The 22,346-nt window shown below is 37.0% G+C and overlaps 1 protein-coding gene across 1 annotated transcript in view; it reads right to left on the bottom strand.

Moving 5' to 3' along the window:
• IL1RAPL1 (interleukin 1 receptor accessory protein like 1) overlaps nucleotides 1-22,346 on the bottom strand; it is a 1,455,000-nt gene that overhangs the window by 298,705 nt on the left and 1,133,949 nt on the right. Inside the window, exon 6 of the mRNA XM_032844352.1 lies at nucleotides 6,655-6,729. Within this exon, the coding sequence (XP_032700243.1) occupies nucleotides 6,655-6,729 (75 nt within the window). The remainder of the gene's footprint in view (nucleotides 1-6,654; nucleotides 6,730-22,346) is intronic.

The following is a 22,346-nucleotide window of genomic DNA, read 5'->3' as shown; positions in this document are numbered from 1 at the left end:
GGACATAAAAGGCTCCCAGTTATAGAGTGAATAAGTTATGGGAATAAAAGATACAGCACAGATAATAGAGTCAATGGTATTGTAATAGCATCGTACAGTGACACATGATACTTACACTTGTGGTGAGCATAGCATAATGTATTGAGTTGATGAATTACTATGCTGTATACATGGCAATAACATAATAGTATGTGTCAACTATCCTCAAAAAAAAAAGCATGAAGTAGAATATGTTTCAATAATCAATTATTTAAGCAACATAGTAAATTAAGTGTATAACTTACATAACAAGTAGTTTTCCTAGAAGGATATCAATCAGGACCTATTATATAAGATACAAATATTTTTCCCGAGGTCTACCTGAAATTTAAAATTCTGTGAGCTATAATATGGTATAACAGGGCATGATATGCTACTTAAGTTCTAGTGTGATATTTTATCTTAATTAGCCTGTAGCTAAATTGAATAAAGTTACATGTATATGTGTCCCTTTACTTGGACAGATGTCTAAAAATCTGAGGCTTCAAAACCGTCATCAACCACTTTCCTCTCCATGTTAACATTGGTGAATCCTTGTTACTTGCTCAGATACAGAAGTGTTTGCTTTTTAACAAACGTAACAAACATATTAAATACCAAAGAAAAATAAAAGCACTACTGGGCAGTTTGTTTAGTTCAGTCTCATTTTTTTCCCTTGCAGAAAATTTGGAGATGTGTGCCCTTTGTGGCATGTGTACCTTGTCCTCAATTAGTATTTATTGGCATTTCCTGCGCACAGGGTACATCACAAAGTTACTGTGAACTATATTAAGAAACACAGGATCTAGAGAAAGTACTCAGTTGAGTATTAGGATAAGCAAGAGAAGAAAATAGAGGCTTTTAGACATTCAACTAGGTTTCCACATTTCATCAACTCTAGGCATTTACCTAAATGGACGAGATTTATTTGAAATCCTCCAAATGTGACTAATTCTGAAAAAAGAGAGGCCACTTATATATAACGAGTAAAGAGTGAGAGAAAGAGGTAAGAGGGGAAAGGAAGAAGTAATTCTGATTTCAAAGGAAGTTGACTTTTCCTTTGAAAGCACTATGTTGCAAAGATGTATCATTTTATTAATCTTAACAAAGATTAAAAAGTTATTACACACATTAGAATTCTAAACTCTAAAACCTGTTAGAATAAATGAATTCAGTAAAGTTGCAGGATACAAAGTCAATACACAGAAATCTGTTGCATTTCTATATATTAATTATTAACTATCAGAAAGAGAAATTAAGAAAACAATCCCAAAGAATAAAATACCTAGGAATAAATTTAACCAATCAGGTGAAAAACCTGTATATTGACAAATATAAGACATTAATGAAATAAATTAAAGAAGACAAGAAAATAGACAAATAAAAAGGTATTCCATGCTCATGGATGGAAGAATTAATATTATTAAAATCTGCAAACTACCCAAAGCAATATACAGATTTAATGAAACCCCTATCAAAATTCAAAAGGCATTTTTTACAGAAATAGAACAAACAATCCTAAAGTTTTTGTGGAAACATAGAAGACTACAAATAGCCAAAGTCATCTTTGAAGAACAAAGAACAAGGAAGAACAAACCTGGGGGCATCATGCTCCCTAATTTCAAACTATATTACAAAGTTACGGTAATTAAAAAGTATGTATTGGCATAAAAACAGCCATATAGATCAATGGAAAAGAACAGAGAGGCTTGAAATGACCTCACACATGCATTGTCAACTAATTTATGAAAAAGGAGCCAAGAATATGCAATGGGAAAAAGCCTCTTTAATAAATGGTGGTGGGAAAACTGGAGAGTCACAAGCTAAAGAATGAAACTGGACTACTATCTGAAACCATATACAAATATTAACTCAAAATGGATTACCAAATTGAATGTAAGACTTGAAACCATAAAACTTCTAAAGGAAAACATAGGCCCTAGCTTCCTGACATCAGTTTTGACATGGAATTTTTGGATTCGACTCCAAATCAAAAGAAACAAAGACAAAAATATACAAGTGGGATAACATCAAACTAAAAAGCTTCTGCATGACAAAGGAAACCAGCAACAAAATAAAAAGGCCGCCTAGTGAATCAGAGAAAAATAATTACAGATCACGTATCTGAGGTGCTAATATTCAGAACATACAAATAACTCAAACAACTTAATAACCAATCTAATTTTAAAAATGGAGAGAAGATCTGAATAGTCATTTTTCAAAGAAGGCATACAAATGGTCAACAGGAACATAAAAGGATGCTAAATGTTATTAATCATCAGGGAAATGTAAAACAAAACCACTCTGAGATATCACCTCACACCTGTCATAATGGCTATTATCAAAAAGACAACAAATAATAAATGTTGGAGAGGATGTGGAAAAAAGGAAACCCTGTGCACTGCAGGTGGAAACATAAGTTGGTGCAACCAATTTGTGGAAAACAGCATGGAGCTTCCTCAAAAAGTTAAAACTAGAATTACATATGATTCAGCAATTCTACTTCTGGGAATTTATTTGAAGATAATAAGAACATTAATTTGCAAAGATATATATACATATATCTATATGTTCATTACAGCCTTGTTTTTAATAGTCAAGATATGGAAACAACGTAAGCATCCATCAGTGGATGAATGGATAAAGAAGATGTGGGGTGTGTGTGTGTGTGTGTGTGTGTGTGTGTACACGTACATATACAGATATAGATAGGGATATAGTTATCTATGATGGGATAATACTCAGCCATAAAAAAAAGATTGAAATCTTGCAATTCATGACAACCTAGATGGCTCCTGAGGGTATTAAGCTAAGTGAAATCAGTCAGAGAAAAACAAACATTGTACGTTCTCTCTTACATGTAGAATCTAAGGGAAAAAAACCAAAATGAAACAAAAAACAAGTTCATAGATTCAGAGAACAGACTGGTGATTATAAGAGGCAGAGGACTGGAGAGTGGGAGAAATGGATGATTTTTTTTTTAGTTTAAACAAGTTGAATTTAAACATTTTAAAATTTATTACAGCTATTATATGTTTCTGGTGAGAGTTTATGTTACTTCTTTGGTAAGAATTCTAAAAATATAGCAAGAAACTTTAATAAAATTATTTGATTTTACCTAGTATTTTTCCTTTTAGGAATTCGACCTGTTGAAATAATTATAAAGTCAAGGGAAAAATGTATAAGTAAAGATCACTGCCTCATTATTTATGATGATAAAATTTGTAAAAAAAAACACCCCAATTTCTAGCAATATGTATGAAATTACAGGACACTTATGTGGATATCATGTATCCATTAAATGGATATTTTTCAAGAACATTTAATAGAAGCAGATTCTTTCCTTTAATTCTCCAAAATTTCTACCATTAACCTGTACGATCATTTTCTAAGCAAAAAACTAAAATTTAAATACAGTGATACCCAGGTCCAGATGAGTAATTAAAGGTAATTTTTCATCACTTTTAAGTTGTAAAGTATAATGTATCTCACTAGGTTAATGGTGGGATTGATTTCTACTCTTTGAAAGTCTGTTAATGGTGAATAATAACATCCTTTGTTCTGGAAGTTTCTGAAAATGGGTTCCTGGCTATAACAAGAAAGCCACATTGCTGACTGACACACTCATGGCTCAAGCTCAGCAAGATTATGGTGTCTGTCTTTTGATTCCCTTGACTACCACAGCCTGAAAGGACTAATCAGGCTCACATATTGAATTGACCTTCAGAATTGTACAGCATGATTTCTAGGATTTTACCCAAGAAAGTGCTGCCCAGACATTTGCTGATATCTTCAAGTTAATTAAAAAGAACAAAGTTCTTTTTTTCACATTGTGAAGTAACACACTGATGCCACTTAAAATGGAAATGCTAGGCTGTAACCACATTAAAATTGATTAAAATTCAAACCCACCCATTTATATATTTTTTACTATTTTATCTTTTGTCCTCAGTACTTTGCTTTTTCATACCTTTTGCTTTCTACACTGGAAATATTTAAATGACTACTATCAATCTTTCTAGTTTTGAGAAGATGAAGGAACTGGGGGGAAAAGAAGCCACAAGGGAGGTGGAGAGCGAAAGGCAGCAAATGGCAGATGAAGGAGAATATGGTGATGAAGACAAATCCATGATTTTATCTATGACATTATTAATGAGTTTTATATATTTACAGACAAACTGGAGGACTAATGCGTTTATAGTTACCAAGGTCAGATGGATGTGTATATAACTTTGCCAGGATGTTCAAGTTAGGTCACCCGACATATACCAACTCAGCTTTGTGTAATTACTGAGTATTGTTCTTATACTGTAGCTCATGTGCTAGTTTTATTATCCTCTGAGGTGAGTTTTCAATTTAGGACAAGGTTGAATCAGACACCTGAGCTCTTGATCAATGAAACTCTGTTGGAGAATCTCACTTTCTCATAAAAGTAGGTACCACTTAGAGGCTCTCCATCGCTGGTACTGGCCACCCTCCTGACTCCCACCCCGTGAAACTTCACTCAATCCCCCTTCCTTAGGATGTAACACATTTGACCCTGTTGAATTTGACAGCTTTTTCAAGCCTAGAAAGGCAAAAATTAAATCCCCAGGAGGAGAAAAATCAAAGTACATATTGAAGAAAACAAATATATTTTAAGCATCCAGAGTCTTTTTGTTTGGTCCTTAACATTACTGTCTATTTTCACTTACCCTTTGTGATGGTCTGCTCACCTACTCCAATACTACTGCAGTAACAACAGTAACAGAGTAGTTTATTCAAATCAACTGTTGATCCAAAAATTCAAGGATTAAGGCTAAATTTCCCTAACTAGCAAATGATTTGTTCCATACAATGAGAATCAGAATCAGAAAATAAAATGAAACAAAAGTTGTTTAAAAGAATCCAAATCCTAGGTTGATGTCTAGTTTACTTGGTATTTAAAGAGAACTCATGCTCCTTTTGGTGGTGGTAATAAAGGAATTATAGTACTTTTCAGAGCATCTTGCTAACACACAGGCCCATCTTTTCTTCAAACGAATATGCAGTTGAAACTTCCAATTTGCATAAGAAATTTTCATACTTTCAAGTTGATTTGATTAGTCTCCATAATTTTTGTTCAAGAAAAAATAATTTTTTAAAAGAAAGCTTTATGAATTATTTCATTCTGTATAACATTTTAGTAGAATGTTGAGAACAATAGATAATATAAGAAAACCCTATGGGCAACCATCAATCATAGTATTCTTTTAATTATATTGTCAAGTAAAGAGACACAATTAATTTCATTTTCACTATGTTCATTACTGATAACTGGTACCATAAACCACTTCTTCTTTCCCAAGATCTATATATTGTTTTATATAACTTTAGAAATACATCTTCCTAGGAATATTGAAAGGTGTGTATGAGTGTGGCCACTTAAAATTTACATTTCAAAATTTCCTCAGAAAGCAGCAATAAAAGCTAATATACTTTAATATATCATAACATGAGTAAAGAGTATAATGTAATTTTAGTATATCTCTGTTTCATATAGAACATTGTTTTAATGATGCTTATGGTCTTCTATCTCAAAATAGTGACAATTGGAATACTACTTGCATGTATATGTCATCAACTCAAAGGCTTGGGTTTATCATCAAAGAAGCATATTGATGCCCTGACTTGAATAAATCTTGTATATGTTCATGCCTTAAAGTTAGTAATTATTACCAATGTTAAAAACATGTTGACTATAATAACTTCATAGGTTCTAAGACCATATCTTTTTGCATTATAAATTTGAATATGCTATTACTAAAGATGATCACATCTGTAATCTTCATTTTGAAGATAATTTACAATTTTAATCCAAATTCTCACTCCCAAAACAATAATAACATCAATAATTTAAGGGAGGGTTATCAATTCCTTTTTAGTTTTATATAATAAAGTATTTCCACTGTCAAATGGTGAGTGTGGGAAAAAATTCCATACAAACATGAATATATGGTTAAAATTATACTTAAAATCATACTGAATATAGATATACCACATTTGGAAATTCCAGACTGAACTCTAAGATAACTATGTTAGAATTCTGATTTGTAGACAACTGGATATTTTTACCAAAGCAATTTTGTCCATGTTCTTATGTCCCAAACCTGTTAGTCCTTTAACCGAAAGCTACTTGCTCACATTTTGTTAAAAATAAAATAGCATAATGTCCTTCACATTTGATTAGATAAAAATGATGTTTAACTGTAACAGCAACACTTATCTTAATGAATTTGTACCTTTTCTCCTAATTTTCAAAGATTGTCTTTTAACGTACTAATGGTGTAAGTCACAGAGTTCCACACAGCCTATTGTAAAACCAAACTGAGCCTTATAAAAGACAATATAATGCCACCAATAAGACCTTTAGCCCACCTCATTTCCTAACAACTATATGAAAAACACATGAGTCTTTATATCCATATGTCCAGCTTGGTATTAACGCACACACTATGGGGAATGGAATGGGCCATGTTTGCTGGGATTTCCCAATTTTGCTCCCTTCAAATACATACAGGTTTGGCTTAGAGGATGACATCAGGTTACAATCTAGGCTTATTAACTGTTGGAATGTATTGAGAAAAGGGTATTAACCAGAATTAAGGAATTACTCACCCAGCTGAGTCTCCTGAATTGTCAGTTTACTTTCCATAGGATACAAAAGCTTGGGTGGCTTATCAGTCAGAGGGGCTGAAAAACAACAATAACAAAACAGACTTCTAGTAATGCTGCATGAGATGAATGATAAAACACAGTTTATTTTCCCAGGTATTTTTCATTCTCAGAGCAGTGTGTCAAAGCATTCTACCAAGTAATGGCTTACATATTGCAGTAGTACCTTCAGGCGAGCTGAAAAGCTATTAGATTGTACATGAGTCAAATATAACACTTCCAAATTGACAGTCACATGAGACCGTTGAAGTCGGAATCATGACTGGCCAGTCCTTAAGAACATATGACTGTGATTCATCAAATATTTTCAATTTGCACCTTGTTTTCTATATTAAAGGGTACCCTACATTTTCTCTGTGTTAATTAAAGCTAAACATGGTATCTGTATTGTGCATTTTGATGATTTGGGGGACATAATGTTGTCTTATTCTCCTTAATTCCTTTCCAAGTTTCCATACCGTGGAGCACACTGCCTCAAAACCCCTAACTTAATAAATAGGTTAAGTATTTTTTGCACACATAATCACAAAATGGGATAGCAGTTTGGCATTGGCATTCAATTAGTACAAGTACAAGCTACACACTCCAACATGTACATAAGTATTCACCAAGATAATATTTTAAATGATACTTGCCATTTACTCAAAACCTCTTATTACTATTATCCATTACATTTTGTAGCATTTATTGCTAATTTGCATGATATACTTGCTTTGATTTTTCACCTTCCACATACTTCTGCTCTGCGCTCCCATCAGTTTATCAGTTATCAGCCTACAGGTCTGGGAGTTTTACTATGATGCCTCTTGAAGACAGGTTTCCCATTGCAGACTTTATTCCTGTCCAATGAGACTGTCTGGACGCTAGACAGTCAGTTCTCCTTCATTAATCCTACCTCCCACCTTCTCTGACTGAATCTCCCAGGTCCCTTGAAACTTGTCCCAGCAACCTTCACTGTGTAACAAAGATAGAAATGATCAATTAAGGGTTGCTGAACTAAATGTTTTCACTTTGAGGGCTTTATTCATTCCTTGCCAGGAGACCATGCCAGTTTGGGTGATAACTTAAAGGCTAATCTACACAGCAGTGCCAGGACTTGGCCACATGTCCTCATCACCAGAGGACTGGAGAATTCAATCTGCCTCGACAGCTCACCTTCATCTCTCTTCAACTGAAAACACAGTCTGTTCAAATGAATCATGAACCCCCAATGCAGAAAAACAGGGATGAGATTTAAGAGTCCTGATTTGGGACACCAACCTCACAGAGGATCAATAGCTTTCATTTGCAACTAATTGAATACATTATTCATTCATCTTCGTTAGCATTTAACACAGGGATGGGAGTGAAGGGGAAAGGAAAGCTGGGATAATGGGATGAAATAAATCACTCTGAAATTCTTCTTGAAGATTTGACATCTCTGATTAACCTTATTCTTCTTTCTTGCCTACAGTGAGATTAACAGATTTTTATTCTCCTACCAGCTAAATAAATAGATTATTCACTAAAGGTTGGTGAAAGAGTTCACCATTAACAGGTCAAAAAGCCACATTTCAAAAAAAAAGAAAAAGAAAAAGAAAAAGCCACATTTCTTAAGCTTGGATTCTCATACGATTTCAGTGAATTTCAAAAGCAACTATGGTATCAAAATAACTGGCTTATTCAGTAAATTAACTCAATTTATAAAATTTTGTGATTATGTAGTTACAAGTAGACAACTCAACAGTTTGTTACAGAAAGCAGCTGACAGAAATGTTCTCTATTCAAACACATCCCACACTGATTCCTAATAAGAAAACAAAACTGCAGGGAAAGATAATAAAATGCAAGTGTAGCACATTATTTCAGGAATATAAAATGGTTTTGTGGTTCTCCACCTCAATCCACCATCTGCCCTGTGGCATAATGTTATATCTTTAAGACCTTTCATATTACTCTCTATGTGATAATTCCAAGTTAGCAGAGGAATCAAAGAATGTTGGAGCCAGAGAAAATTATATGCTTATTAAGTCCTTTGATTTTTAAATTGTGTTCCCTAAAGCCTTGGATTTCCATAGTGCCCCTCTGGGCAGGTGAAATGAAGATGGAGATAAAGAGTGGTCCACATGACTTGATTTGTATCACCCACCCCTCTCTGGACAAAAGGAGCTTTACTTTTATTCATCTTATACATCAGTATTTCACCTAAAATTTTTTCCAAAAAAAAATCCAATTCAATTCAACAGCTGTATATGGAACACTATAATGTGCTAGGCATTGTGACAGGGACTTGGGATATCTCTGGTTTCTGCCCTTACATTTTATAATACTTAGAAGTTAAAAAATAATTAAAAATCTGGACAGATTCAGCTTCCTTGTTTTAGAGATGCAGGATCTGAGATGCAAAAAGAACAACTGCCTTGCCAAAGGTAACAGAACAAAGTGATGCTAGAGCCCTTCCTAGATCTTTGCCTCTCAATTCTTTGTTAACTGCTCCTTGAAAATTCTGTCAAGCATTTGTGCAGGTTTCTCCCCAAGGTGTAAGCAATCTGTTAGGAGAGCAAAAACGTGCAGCTAAGTAACCCTAACCCACAGCAGAGCTCTCTTACTGTGTAGTCTGTCATGTTCTTTTTAAAGATTTATTTTTATTTTATTTATTTGAGAGAGTGCATGAGCAAGTGAGCAGAGCTAGTGAGAGAGAACACAAATGGGGCAGGGCAGAGAGGGAGAAGTTGACTTTTCCCCCCTCACTGAGCAGAGAGCCCAATGCAGGGCTCAATTGCAGGACCCTGAGATCAAGACCTGAGCAGAAGGCAGAACTTAACTGACTGATCAACCCAGGTTCCCCTCTCATGTTTTGATATGCTCTGACACTTTTTATCAGTTAGGCATGCTTCTCCTATGGTTCACTTAAAGTTGAAGGGAGGAGGAGCAAAATGGCAGAGGAGTAGGAGACCTAAATATTGCTGCATCCCAGGAATTCAGCTATATAGTTATCAGAACATTCTGAATACCTACAAACACAACAGGAGGTAGAAGAGAAGAATAGCAGCAATTCTAGGAACAGAAAAGCAACTGCTTATTGGAAGGTAGGATGTGCAGAGAAGTAAATCCAAGGTTACATACGGAAAGCTAGACTGTGGGGGAGGGGCTGGCTCCCGGCAAGTGGTAGAGCAACAGAGCACAAAATCAGAACTTTTACAAGTCTGCTCCACAGAGGGTCGTTGCTCCAGAGGCCAAGCAGGGGATGGAGGTCTTGTGGGGACAGTGTGGTCTTAGAACCCAAGGGAACACAAAAAGACCATGGATGTCTGAGGGTGGTAGAGCTCCCAGGTACTGGAGCAGGGAAGCCAGCTGCAAAGATGGAGCAGAGGAGTGGGATCTCAGCTTGAGGTTAACTTGAACCATGATCCAAGGCACAGTTGGGCCATAGCTCTTTGAGCAAGGATCCCACCACAAGTGGCAGATCTGGGGAGACCTTCCCCCTTCCTCCTCCAGGAGGAATGGTGTGGGAGTGCAGGCAGGAATTTGCTGGGTTTAGGAACTCTGAACAGGGCCATGCATCAGAGATAGAAATGCTCAGTCACAGAATGGGTGAGCATGAAGAGCAGCCAAAGACCAGGGAAACAGGAGGGATTGACTGCTTTTCTCTAAGGGCACACTGAGGAGTGGGGCCCCAAGCTCTCAGCTCCTTTGGGTCAGAGATTGGGAGGCCACTATTTTACCTCTCAACCTCCAAAGCAATATGGAAAACTTTCAGGGAACAAAAGCTGCCCAGAGCAAAACCAAGCAGATTGCTTAGCCTGGTCCCTGCCAAGGGTGGCACAACTGTGCCTTGGGTAAAGACATTTGAGAATCACTGCAACAGGCCCCTCCCCTAGAAGATCAGCAAGAACATTCAGCCAAGAAGTTCATCATTCAATGAGAACGATGGAACCCCAGAGCTGGGGGAATGCAACACATAGAATTCGTGACTTCTTTCCCTGAAAGACACTTTAAAAAAAAAAATTATTTTTCTTATACTATTAAAAAAAAATTTCCTCATTCCTATTTTAACCTTTTTAAACTATTTCATCTTATCAATACCTTTTTAAAAATCTTTTAAGATTTTCATTGTTATAGTCATATTCTATCCCTTCACTGTATTTAACCATATTTTTTGTATACCTGTAAGTTTTCTTTCTTTAAAATTTTGGGATACAGTTTCTTCTAACAGATCAAAATACATGCTAAATCTAGCATATGACTTTGTTATAGCCTCCAGTCTGAGCACACTCTCCCCCCCCCCCTTTTTTTTTCAATGAACTTTTTTTTTTTTAAAGATTTTATTTATTTATTTGACAGAGAGAGAGATCACAAGTAGACACAGAGGCAGGCAGAGAGAGAGAGAGAGAGAGAGGGAAGCAGGCTCCCTGCCGAGCAGAGAGCCCAATGCGGGACTCGATCCCAGGACCCTGAGATCATGACCTGAGCCGAAGGCAGCGGCTTAACCCACTGAGCCACCCAGGCGCCCTTCAATGAACTTCTTATCTTATCAATTTTTTTTTTTAGAATCCTATTTAATTTTCATCTTTACAGTCATATTCCATCCCTTCATTGGTTTAACATTATTTTTGTATAAATATATAAGTTTTATATATAAATATATAAGTTTATATATTATATAAATATATTTATATAAATATATGTTTATATATATTTATATATAAATATATGTTTTCTTTCTTTAAAGTTTTGGGAGGCAGTTTCTTCTAAAAGAACAAAATATATCCCAAATCAAGTGTGTGGCTCTGTTCTATTCACCACTCTAAATCTATCTATCTACATCTATAGATATAGATAGCTATATACATATATGTAGATATATATAGCTATCTATATCTATAGATGTAGATAGATATACAGACAGCATATATATATATATGTGTATATATATACACACAGACACATATATATACACTACACACACACACACACACATATATATATATATATATATATACACATACATTTTTTTTCCTTCCCCCCCTTTCTTCTCCTCCCAGTTTCAAGTCTCTCCTGATTTGGTTAGTGTATATTTTTCTGGAATCATTGCTACACTTTTAGTATTTTGTTCCCTCATTCATCTATTCTTATCTGGATAAAATGAAAAGGCAGAAAAATTTACCTCAAAAAAAAAAAAAAAGAACAAGAGGTATTACCAATGGCTAGGGACCTAACAATACAGACATTAGTAAGATGTCAGACCTAGAGTTCAGAATGACAGTTATTGAGGTGCTAGCTGGGCTTGAAAAAGTCATGGAAAATAGAAGAGAATCCCTGTCTGGAGAAATAAAATCCCTTTCTGGAGAAATGAAAGAACCAAAACCTAATCAAGTTGAAATAAAAAAAGCTATTAATGAGGTGCATTAAAAAATGGAGGCTCTTACTGCTAGCATAAATGAGGCAGAAGAGAGAATTAGTGATATAGAAGACCAAATGATGGATCATAAAGAAGCTGAGCAAGAGACAAACAACTACTGGACCACAAGGGGAGAATTTGAGAGATAAATGATACCATAAGATGAAACAATATTAGAATAATTGGGATCCCAGAAGAAGAAGAAAGACAGAGGGGGTCAGAAGGTATATTGGAGCAAATTATAGCAGAGAACTTCCCTAATTTGGGGAAGGGAGCAAGCAGCAAAATCCAGGAGGCACAGAGAACCCTCCTCAAAATCAATAAAAATAGGTCCACACCCCATCATCTAATAGTAAAACTTACAAGTCTTAGTGAGAAAGAGAAAATCCTGAAAGCAGCTTGGGACAAGAAGTCTGTAACAGGCAATGGTAGAAATATTAGATTGGCAGCAGACTTGTCCACAGAGACCTGGCAGGACAGAGAGAACTGGCATGATATATTCAGAGCACTAAATGAGAAAAATATGCAGCCAAGAATACTATATCCATCTAGGCTATCATTGAAAATAGAAGGAGAGATAAAAACCTTCCAGGACAAACAAAAACTAAAAGGCCTACAGGAAATATTGAAAGGGGTCCTTTAAGCAAAAACAGAGCCCAAAACTAGTAGACCGGAAAAGAACAGAGACAATATACAGTAACAGTCACTTTATAGGCAATACAATGGCATTAAATTCATATCTTTCAATAGGTACCCTGAATATAAATGGGCCAAATGTTCCAATCAAAAGGCACAGGGTATCAGAATGGATTAAAAAAAAACAAGACCCATTGATATGCTGTCTACAAGAAACTCATTTTATACCCAAAGACACTTCCAGATTTAAAGTGAAGGGTGGAAAACAATTTACCATGCTAATGCACATCAAAAGAAAGCTGAGATGGCAATCCTTGTATCAGGTAAGTTAGATTTCAAGCCAAGGACTATAATAAGAGATGAGGAAGGACACTATATCATATGTAAAGGGTCTGTCCAACAAGAATATCTAACACTTTTAAATATCTATGGCCCTAACATGGGAATAAATCTATAGGTATATATATATAGATATATAGATATAAAATCAATGCACAGAAATCAGTTGCATCTACATACCAACAACAAGACAGAAGAAAGAGAATTTAAGGAGTCCATCCCATTTACAATTGCACCCAAAAGCATAAGGCACCTAGGAATAAACCTAAACAAAGAGGCAAGGAATCTGTACTCCAAAAACTATAAAGTACTCATGAAAGAAATGGAGGAAGACACAAAGAAATGGAAAAATGTTCCATTCTCATGGATTGGAAGAACAAATATTGTGAAAATGTCTATGCTACCTAGAACAATCTACACATTTAATGCAATGCCTATCAAAATACCATCAACTTTTTTCAAAGAAATGGATCAAATAATCCTAACATTTATATGGAACAGGAAAAACCCCAAATAGCTAGAGGAATGTTGAAAAAGAAAACCAAAGGTGAGGGCATCACAATTACAGACATCAAGCTCTATTATAAAGCTGCAATCATCAAGACAGTATGGCACTGGCACAAAAACAGACACATAGATCAATGGAATAGAATACACTCAGCATAATCTCTTCCAGTCCCGTCCATGTTGACACAAAAGTTGGGTATTCATCCTTTCTGATGGAGGCATAATACTCCATTGTATATATGGACCATATCTTCTTATTCATTCATCTGTTGAAAGGCATCTTCTTTCTTTCCACAGTTTGGCGACTGTGGCGATTGTGGCTATGAATGTTGGGGAGATAAACCATGAGAGACTGTGCACTCTGAGAAACAAACTGAGGGTTTTGGAGGGGAGGATGGTGGGGGAGTGGGTGAGCCTGGTGGCAGGTATTATGGAGGGCACGTATTGTATGGAGCACTGGGTGTGGTGCATAAACAATGAATTGTGGAACACTGAAAAGAAAAGAAAAGAAAAGAAAAGAAAAGAAAAGAAATAAAATAAAATAAAGGAATAGAAAACAGAGCTCAAAAATGGGCCCTCAACTCTATGGTCAACTAATCTTCAACAAAGTAGAAAAGAATGTCCAATGGAAAAAAGACAGTCTCTTCAACAAATGGAGTTGGGAAAATGGGACAGACACATGCAGAAGAATGACACTGGACCATTTCCTTACACCACACACAAAAATAGACTCAAAATAGATGAAAGACCTCATTGTGAGACAGAAATCCATCAAAATCCTAGAGGAGAACACAGGAAGCAATCTCTTTGAGCTCAGCTGCAGCAGCTTCTTCCTAGAAACGTCACCAAGGGCAAGGAAAGCAAGGGCAAAGATGAACTATTGGGATTTCATCAAGATCAAAATCTTTTGCCCAGCAAAGGAAACAGTCAACAAAACCAAAAGACAACTGAGAGAATGAGAGAAGATATTTGCAAATGACATATCAGATAAAGGGCTAGTATGCAAAATCTACAAAGGAGTTATCAAACTGAACACCCAAAGAACAAATAATCCAATCAAGAAATGAGAAGAAGACATGAACAGACATTTCTGCAAAGAAGACATCCAGATGGCCAACAGACACATGAAGAAGTGCTCCACATGACTCGGCATCAGGGAAATACAAATCAAAATCACGGTGAGATACCACCTCACACCAGTCAGAATGGCTAAAATTAACAAGTCAGGAAATGACAGATGTTGGCGAGGATGCAGAGAAAGGGGAACCCTCATACACTGTTGGTAGGAAAGCAAGCTGGTACAGCCACTCTGGAAAACAGCATGGAGCTTCCTCAGAAAGTTGAAAATAGAACTACCCTATGACCCAGCAATCGTACTTCTGTGTATTTACCCTACAGATACAAATGCAGTGATCCAAAGTGGCATGTGCACCCGAATGTTTATAGCAGCAATGTCCACAATAGTCAAACTATGGAAAGAACCTAGATGTCCATCAACAGATGAATGGATAAAGAATATGTATATATACAATGGAATATTATGCAGCCATCGTAAAATGAAATCTTGCCATTGCAATGATGTGGATGGAATTAGAGGGTATTATGCTAAGTGAAATAAGTCAATCAGAGAAAGACAATTATCATATGATCTCTCTGATATGAGGAATTTGAGAGGCAGGGCGGGGGGTCCTGGGGGGAAGGGAAGGAAAAATGAAACAGATGGGACCAGGGAGGGAGACAAACCATAAGAGACTCAATCTCACAAAACAAACTGAGAGTTGCTGGGGGGAGGAGGTTAGGAAGAGGGTAGTTGGTTTATGGACATTGGGGAGGGTATGTGCTATGGTGAGTGCTGGGAATTGTGTAAGACTGATAATTCACAGACTTGTACCCCTGAAATGATTAATACATTATATGCTAATAAAAAATAAATTAATTTTAAAAAGGTGAATGGAAACTTCCAGAGAGTACAGTAGCTGAACTATAGATCTGACACAATGGCAAAATGACTATGAAAAGAAGTGACCATTAGAAAAAAGATGTAGCTCAGCTCCACAGTCATTTGAGGGGGATCAGTTTTGCTACCACATGTAACGGACATATGCCCAATTATCCATTTATTTGGGTGTTTTTGACACTTCATGATGAATATTACTTGAATTGAATCATCAAAAGGCAGAACTGGCAAACAAATGCAGGTATATTAATATCCAAGCAAAATGAACACACACAGAAACACAAAGCCTTCTTTATTTTCTTCATGATCAAAGGGGGGACTTCAAGGAAATTCAGATTGCTCACAATAAGAAACCCCAAACTTTGTGTATGGTGTAAGAGAATGGTCAAGTTTCATTTTTCTATACATAGCTGTCCAATTTTCCCAGCACCATTTATTGAAGAGACTCTCTTTTTTCCACTGCATATTTTTTCCTGCTTTGTCAATGATTATTTGACTGTACAGTTGAGGGTCCATATCTGGGCTCTCTACTCTGTTTCCCTGGTCAATGTGTCTGTTTTTGGGCCAGTAACATGCTATCTTGCTGATCACAGCTTTATAGTAAAGCTTGAAATCAGGCAATGTGATGCCCCCAGTTTTGTTTTCTTTTTCAACATTTCCTTAGCAATTCGGGTTCTTTTCTAGCTCCATGCAAATTTTAGGATTGTTTGTTCCAGCTCTTTGAAAAATGTCGGTCGAATTTTGATTGGGATGGCATTAAACGTATAGATTGCTCTAGGCAGTATAGACATTTTAACAATGTTTATTCTTCCAATGCATGAGCATGAAATGGTCTTCCATCTTTTTGTGTCTTCTTCAACTTCTTTCATGAGTGTTCTGTAGCTCCTCGAGTACAGATCCTTTACCTCTTTGGTTAGGATTATTCCAAGTTATCTTATGGTTCGTGGTGCTATAGTAAATGGAGTCAATTCTCTAATTTCCCTTTCTGTATTTTCATTGTTAGTGTATAAGAAAGCAACTGATTTCTGTACATTGATTTTGTATCCTGCCACATTACTGTCAACAAAACAAAGAGGCAACCCACGGAATGGGAGAAGATATTAAAAAATGACCCTACAGACAAAGGGCTGATATCCAAGATCTATAAAGAACTTCTCAAACTCAACACACACAAAACACATAATCACATCAAAAAAAATGGGCAGAAGACATGAACAACACTTCTCTAAAGAAGACATACAAATGGCTAACAGAGAGATGAAAAAATGTTCATCATTATTAGCCATCAGGGAGATTAAAATCAAAACCACATTGAGATACCACCTTACACCAGTTAGAATGGCCAAAATAAAAAAAGACAATAAACAACAAGTGTTGGAGAGGATGTGGAGAAAGGGGAACCCTCTTACCTCGGTTTTTTAAAAATCATTTCATTTATTTATTTGACAAACAGAGATCACATGTAGGCAGAGAGGGAGGCATAAAGAGAGAGGGGGAAGCAGACTCCCTGCTGGGCAGAGAGCCTGATGCAGGGCACTTGATCCCAGGACCCTGAGATCATGACCTGAGCCATGGCAGAGACTTAACCCACTGAGCCACCCACACACCCCACCCTCTTACATTGTTGGTGGGAATGCAAGTTGGTGCAGCCATTTTGGACAACAGTGTGGAGACTGTTTAAGAAATTAAAAATAGAGCTACCCTATGACCCTGCAATTGCACCACTGGGTATTTACCCCAAAGGTACAGATGTAATGAAAAGAAGGGCCATCTGTACCCCAATGTTCATAGCAGCAATGGCCACAGTCGCCAAACCGTGGAAAGAACCAAGATGCCCTTCAACAGATGAATGGATAAGGAAGATGTGGTCCCTATATACTTTGGAATATTATGCCTTCATCAGAAAGGATGAATACCCAACTTTTGTATCAACATGGATGGGACTGGAAACGATTATGCTGAGTGAAATAAGTCAAGCAGAGAAAGTCAATTATCATATGGTTTTATTTACTTGAGGAGCATAAGGAATAACACAGAAGACACTGGGAGATGGAGAGGAGAAGCAAGTAGGGGGAAACCACAGGGGGAGACAAACCATGAGAGACTGTGCACTCTGAGAAACAAACTGAGGGTTTTGGCGGAGAGGGGGGTGGGGGGTTGGGTGAGCCTCATCGTGGGTATTATTGAGGGCACGTATTGCATGGAGCACTGGGTGAGGTGCATAAACAATTAATTTTGGAACACTTAAAAAATTAAATTAAAAAGAAAAAGACAGGGAGAAAAAAACCCCAATCTAATTAACATCAGACCATGGTTAGAGCAACTGACATTTTATTGTCAAGAAAACAACTTGCCTTTTGGGACATTCTCTTTCCTTCTCTTTCTCCTCTCTCTCTCTCTTTCTCTCTCTCTCTCTCTCTCTCTCTCTCTCACACACACACACACACACACACACACACACACACAAAGACACACTCACTAAACTGAAATCATTGAAAATCTAAAGAGAGTCTGACAGTAGTGACATGAAGCTTGTTGATTTTAAGTCCTAATCATATTTTATTTACCTAAAAAAAACCCACAACAATTAAAGTAGAAATGTTTTTCTGCTAATTATGTATTACAATGCTTCTACACGTCTACTACCAGAAGTACTTTCAAGCTCTTGGTTTATTCTTCAGAACACCCTACTGACAATAGTAAAGCAGATACAGTTATTTAAAATAAAACTACACCTGTCTTACAGGTCTGTCCCAACTATTCAGATGGTGCAACTGACAAAAGTGTTCTACAGAGTAGAAGGGGAATTTTAAGGACATTTATTTTGTTTAGCAGCTGCCAGTTAGAGAAACATCTAGAATTCAGCAAATATGAAGCTGTGTACAGGATTGATTCTTTATCTATGTTAAGTTCCCTAATTAATCATGAAGGGACAGAGTCTCTTCTTTTCTTCCCCATTCCATGTACATTTGTGTTATCAAACACTGAAAAATAGGATCCTGACTTCCAAAAACAAAAGTAATAACAAACCAGGAGCATGAGGCCAGTATTCTTGAATGTTTCTAGTGCTCTTACAGAGGAGAGAAATGTTAAGATATTTTGGATGAGCATACCTTTCTCTGTTGACAAACCATTCACCTAAAATTTAATTTTACTCCCTCAAATACTATTGAGAATACTCAATTCTTCTTGGATATCTATAATAATCCTAGGACAAAATTTGTACTTTTAAAATCATAGACAATTTCCAAAATATACTTTAATTGGTGCCTTTAATGCTTTGTTTCTTAGAAGCATTATGGTGGAGGAGGAAAGATAATACACTTAGCTTTGAGGGAAATATGGGTCTAATAATTCCTGACTCTACCTTGCTGATTTAGAAAGTTGGAGATGTTTTTTAAGTTCTCTGAGTCTCAGTCTCTTTATATATAGAATGTGACATAAACAATTTTCCTTTTTGGCTTCTTGTGAAGATTAAATAGGATAACAGATTAAGTGCTGGAATATAGCAGATGGAAAATAAATCTGCTCTAATAATACCCGTCAAAGACTGAGACAATAGCATTTGACATTCTATATAGTATAATAAGAATATTATTGTTTGTAAAACAATACAGATGCTTAGCTAAGGGTTCAAAAGGCATTTAGATCCTGAATTTAAGAATCTTTAATATTGGTTGAGGAGTCAAGACGGCGGAGAAGTAGCAGCTGAGACTACTTCAGGTAGCGGGAGATCAGCTAGATAGCTTATCTAAAGATTGCAAACACCTACAAATCCAACGGGAGATCGAAGAGAAGAAGAACAGCGATTCTAGAAACAGAAAATCAACCACTTTCTGAAAGGTAGGACTGGCGGAGAAGTGAATCCAAAGCGGCGGGAAGATAGACCGCGGGGGGAGGGGCCGGCTCCCGGCAAGCGGCGGAGCCACGGAGCACAAAATCGGGACTTTTAAAAGTCTGTTCCGCTGAGGGACATCGCTCCAGAGGCTTAACCGGGGTGAAGCCCACGCGGGGTCAGCGTGGCCTCAGGTCTCGCAGGGTCACAGAAGGATCGGGGGTGTCTGAGGGTCGCAGAACTTACAGGTATTAGAACGGGGAAGCCGGCTACAGAGACGGAGCCGAGGAGTGAGCTCTAAGCTCGGGGTTACCTTGAACCGGTCGCAGGCTCGGTGAGCTCAGAGCGCGGCCGGAGGCCAGGGTGACGGGAGTAATTGGACGCTGTTCCCTGAGGGCGCACTGAGGAGTGGGACCCCGAGCTCTCGGCTCCTCCGGGCCGGAGACTGGGAGGCCGCCATCTTCATTCCCGTCCTCCGGAACTCTACGGAAAGCGCTCAGGGAACAAAAGCTCCCGAAAGCAAACCCGAGCGGATTACTCAGCCCGGCCCCTGGTAAGGGCGGTGCAACTCCGCCTGGGGCAAAGACACTTGAGAATCACTACAACAGGCCCCTCCCCCAGAAGATCAACAAGAAACCCAGCCAGGACCAAGTTCACCTACCAAGGAGTGCAGTTCCAATACCAAGGAGAGCAGCGGAATTCCAGAGGAGGAGAAAGCAAAGCACGGAACTCCTGGCTTTCTCCACATGATTCTTTAGCCTTGCAGTTAATTTAATTTTTTTTTCTTTTTCAATTTTTTTTCTCTTTTTCTGCTATTTTTTTAACTTTTACCTTTTCTTTTTTAACGTTTTTTAACTAGTTTATCTAATATATATATATATATATATATTTTTTTTTTTCTTTGTTATATTTTTTCTTTATTCATTTTCTTTTCTTTTTCTTTTTCTTTTTCTTTATTTTCTGAACCTCTTTTTATCCCCTTTTTCCACCCTCACGATTTGGGATCTCTTCTGATTAGGTTAAAGCATATTTTCCTGGGGTTGTTGCCACCCTTTTAGTATTTTACTTGCTCCTTCATATACTCTTATCTGGACAAAATGACAAGGCGGAAAAATTCACCACAAAAAAAAGAAGAGGCAGTACCAAAGGCTAGGGACCTAATCAATACAGACATTGGTAATATGTCAGATCTGGAGTTCAGAATGATAATTCTCAAGGTTCTAGCCGGGCTTGAAAAAGCCATGAAAGATATTAGAGAAACCCTCTCTGGAGAGATAAAAGCCCTTTCTGGAGAAATAAAAGAACTAAAATCTAACCAAGTTGAAATAAAAAAAGCTATTAATGAGGTGCAATAAAAAATGGAGGCTCTCACTGCTAGAATAAGTGAGGCAGATGAGACAATTAGCGAAATAGAAGACCAAATGACAGAGAATAAAGAAGCTGAGCAAAAGAGGGACAAACAGCTACTGGACCATGAGGGGAGAATTCGAGAGATAAGTGACACCATAAGATGAAACAACATTAGAATAATTGGGATTCCAGAAGAAGAGGAAACAGAGAGGGGAGCAGAAGGTATATTGGAGAGAATTATTGGAGAGAATTTCCCCAATATGGCAAAGGGAACAAGCATCAAAATCCAGGAGGTTCAGAGAACCCCCCCTCAAAATCAATAAGAATAGGTCCACACCCCGTCACCTAATAGTAAAATTTACAAGTCTTAGTGACAAAGAGAGAATCCTGAAAGCAGCCCGGGAAAAGAAGTCTGTAAGATACAATGGTAAAAATATTAGATTGGCAGCAGACTTATCCAAAGAGACCTGGCAGGCCAGAAAGAGCTGGCATGATATATTCAGAGCACTAAACGAGAAAAACATGCAGCCAAGAATACTATATCCAGTTAGGCTATCATTGAAAATAGAAGGAGAGATTAAAAGCTTCCAGGACAAACAAAAACTGAAAGAATTTGCAAACACCAAACCAGATCTACAGGAAATATTGAAAGGGGTCCTCTAAGCAAAGAGAGACCCTAAAACTAGTAGATCAGAAAGGAACAGAGACAATATACAATAACAGTCACCTTACAGGCAATACAATGGCACTAAATTCATATCTCTCAATAGTTACCCTGAATGTTAATGGGCTAAATGCCCCAATCAAAAGACACAGGGTATCAGAATGGATAAAAAAACAAAACCCATCTATATGTTGCCTATAAGAAACTCATCTTAAACCTGAAGACACCTCCAGATTTAAAGTGAGGGGGTGGAAAAGAATTTACCATGCTAATGGACATCAAAAGAAAGCAGGAGTGGCAATCCTTATATCAGATCAATTAGATTTTAAGCCAAAGACTATAATAAGAGATGAGGAAGGACATTATATCATACTCAAAGGAACTGTCCAACAAGAAGATCTAACAATTTTAAATATCTATGCCCCTAACGTGGGAGTAGCCAACTATATAAACCAATTAATAACAAAATCAAAGAAACACATCGACAATCACACAATAATAGTAGGGGACTTTAACACTCCCCTCAATGAAATGGACAGATCATCCAAGCAAAAGATCAACAAGGAAATAAAGGCCTTAAATGACACACTGGACCAGAGGGACATCACAGATATATTCAGAACATTTCATCCCAAAGCAACAGAATACACATTCTTCTCTAGTGCACATGGAACATTCTCCAGAATAGATCACATTCTCGGTCCTAAAACAGGTGTCAACCGGTATCAAAAGATTGGAATCTTTCCCTGCATATTTTCAGACCACAATGCTCTGAAGCTAGAACTCAATCACAAGAGGAAATTTGGAAAGAACCCAAATACATGGAGACTAAACAGCATCCTTCTAAAGAATGAATGGGTCAACCAGAAAATTAAAGAAGAATTGAAAAAATTCATGGAAACAAATGATAATGAAAACACAACGGTTCAAAATCTGTGGGACACAACAAAGGCAGTCCTGAGAGGAA

The sequence above is a fragment of the Lontra canadensis genome, unplaced genomic scaffold (genome assembly GCF_010015895.1).
Source record: "Lontra canadensis isolate GAN:19392208 unplaced genomic scaffold, GSC_riverotter_1.0 scaffold151, whole genome shotgun sequence".
NCBI classification, from domain to species: Eukaryota; Metazoa; Chordata; class Mammalia; order Carnivora; family Mustelidae; genus Lontra; species Lontra canadensis.
This window is presented reverse-complemented; position numbering and strand designations above follow the sequence as displayed.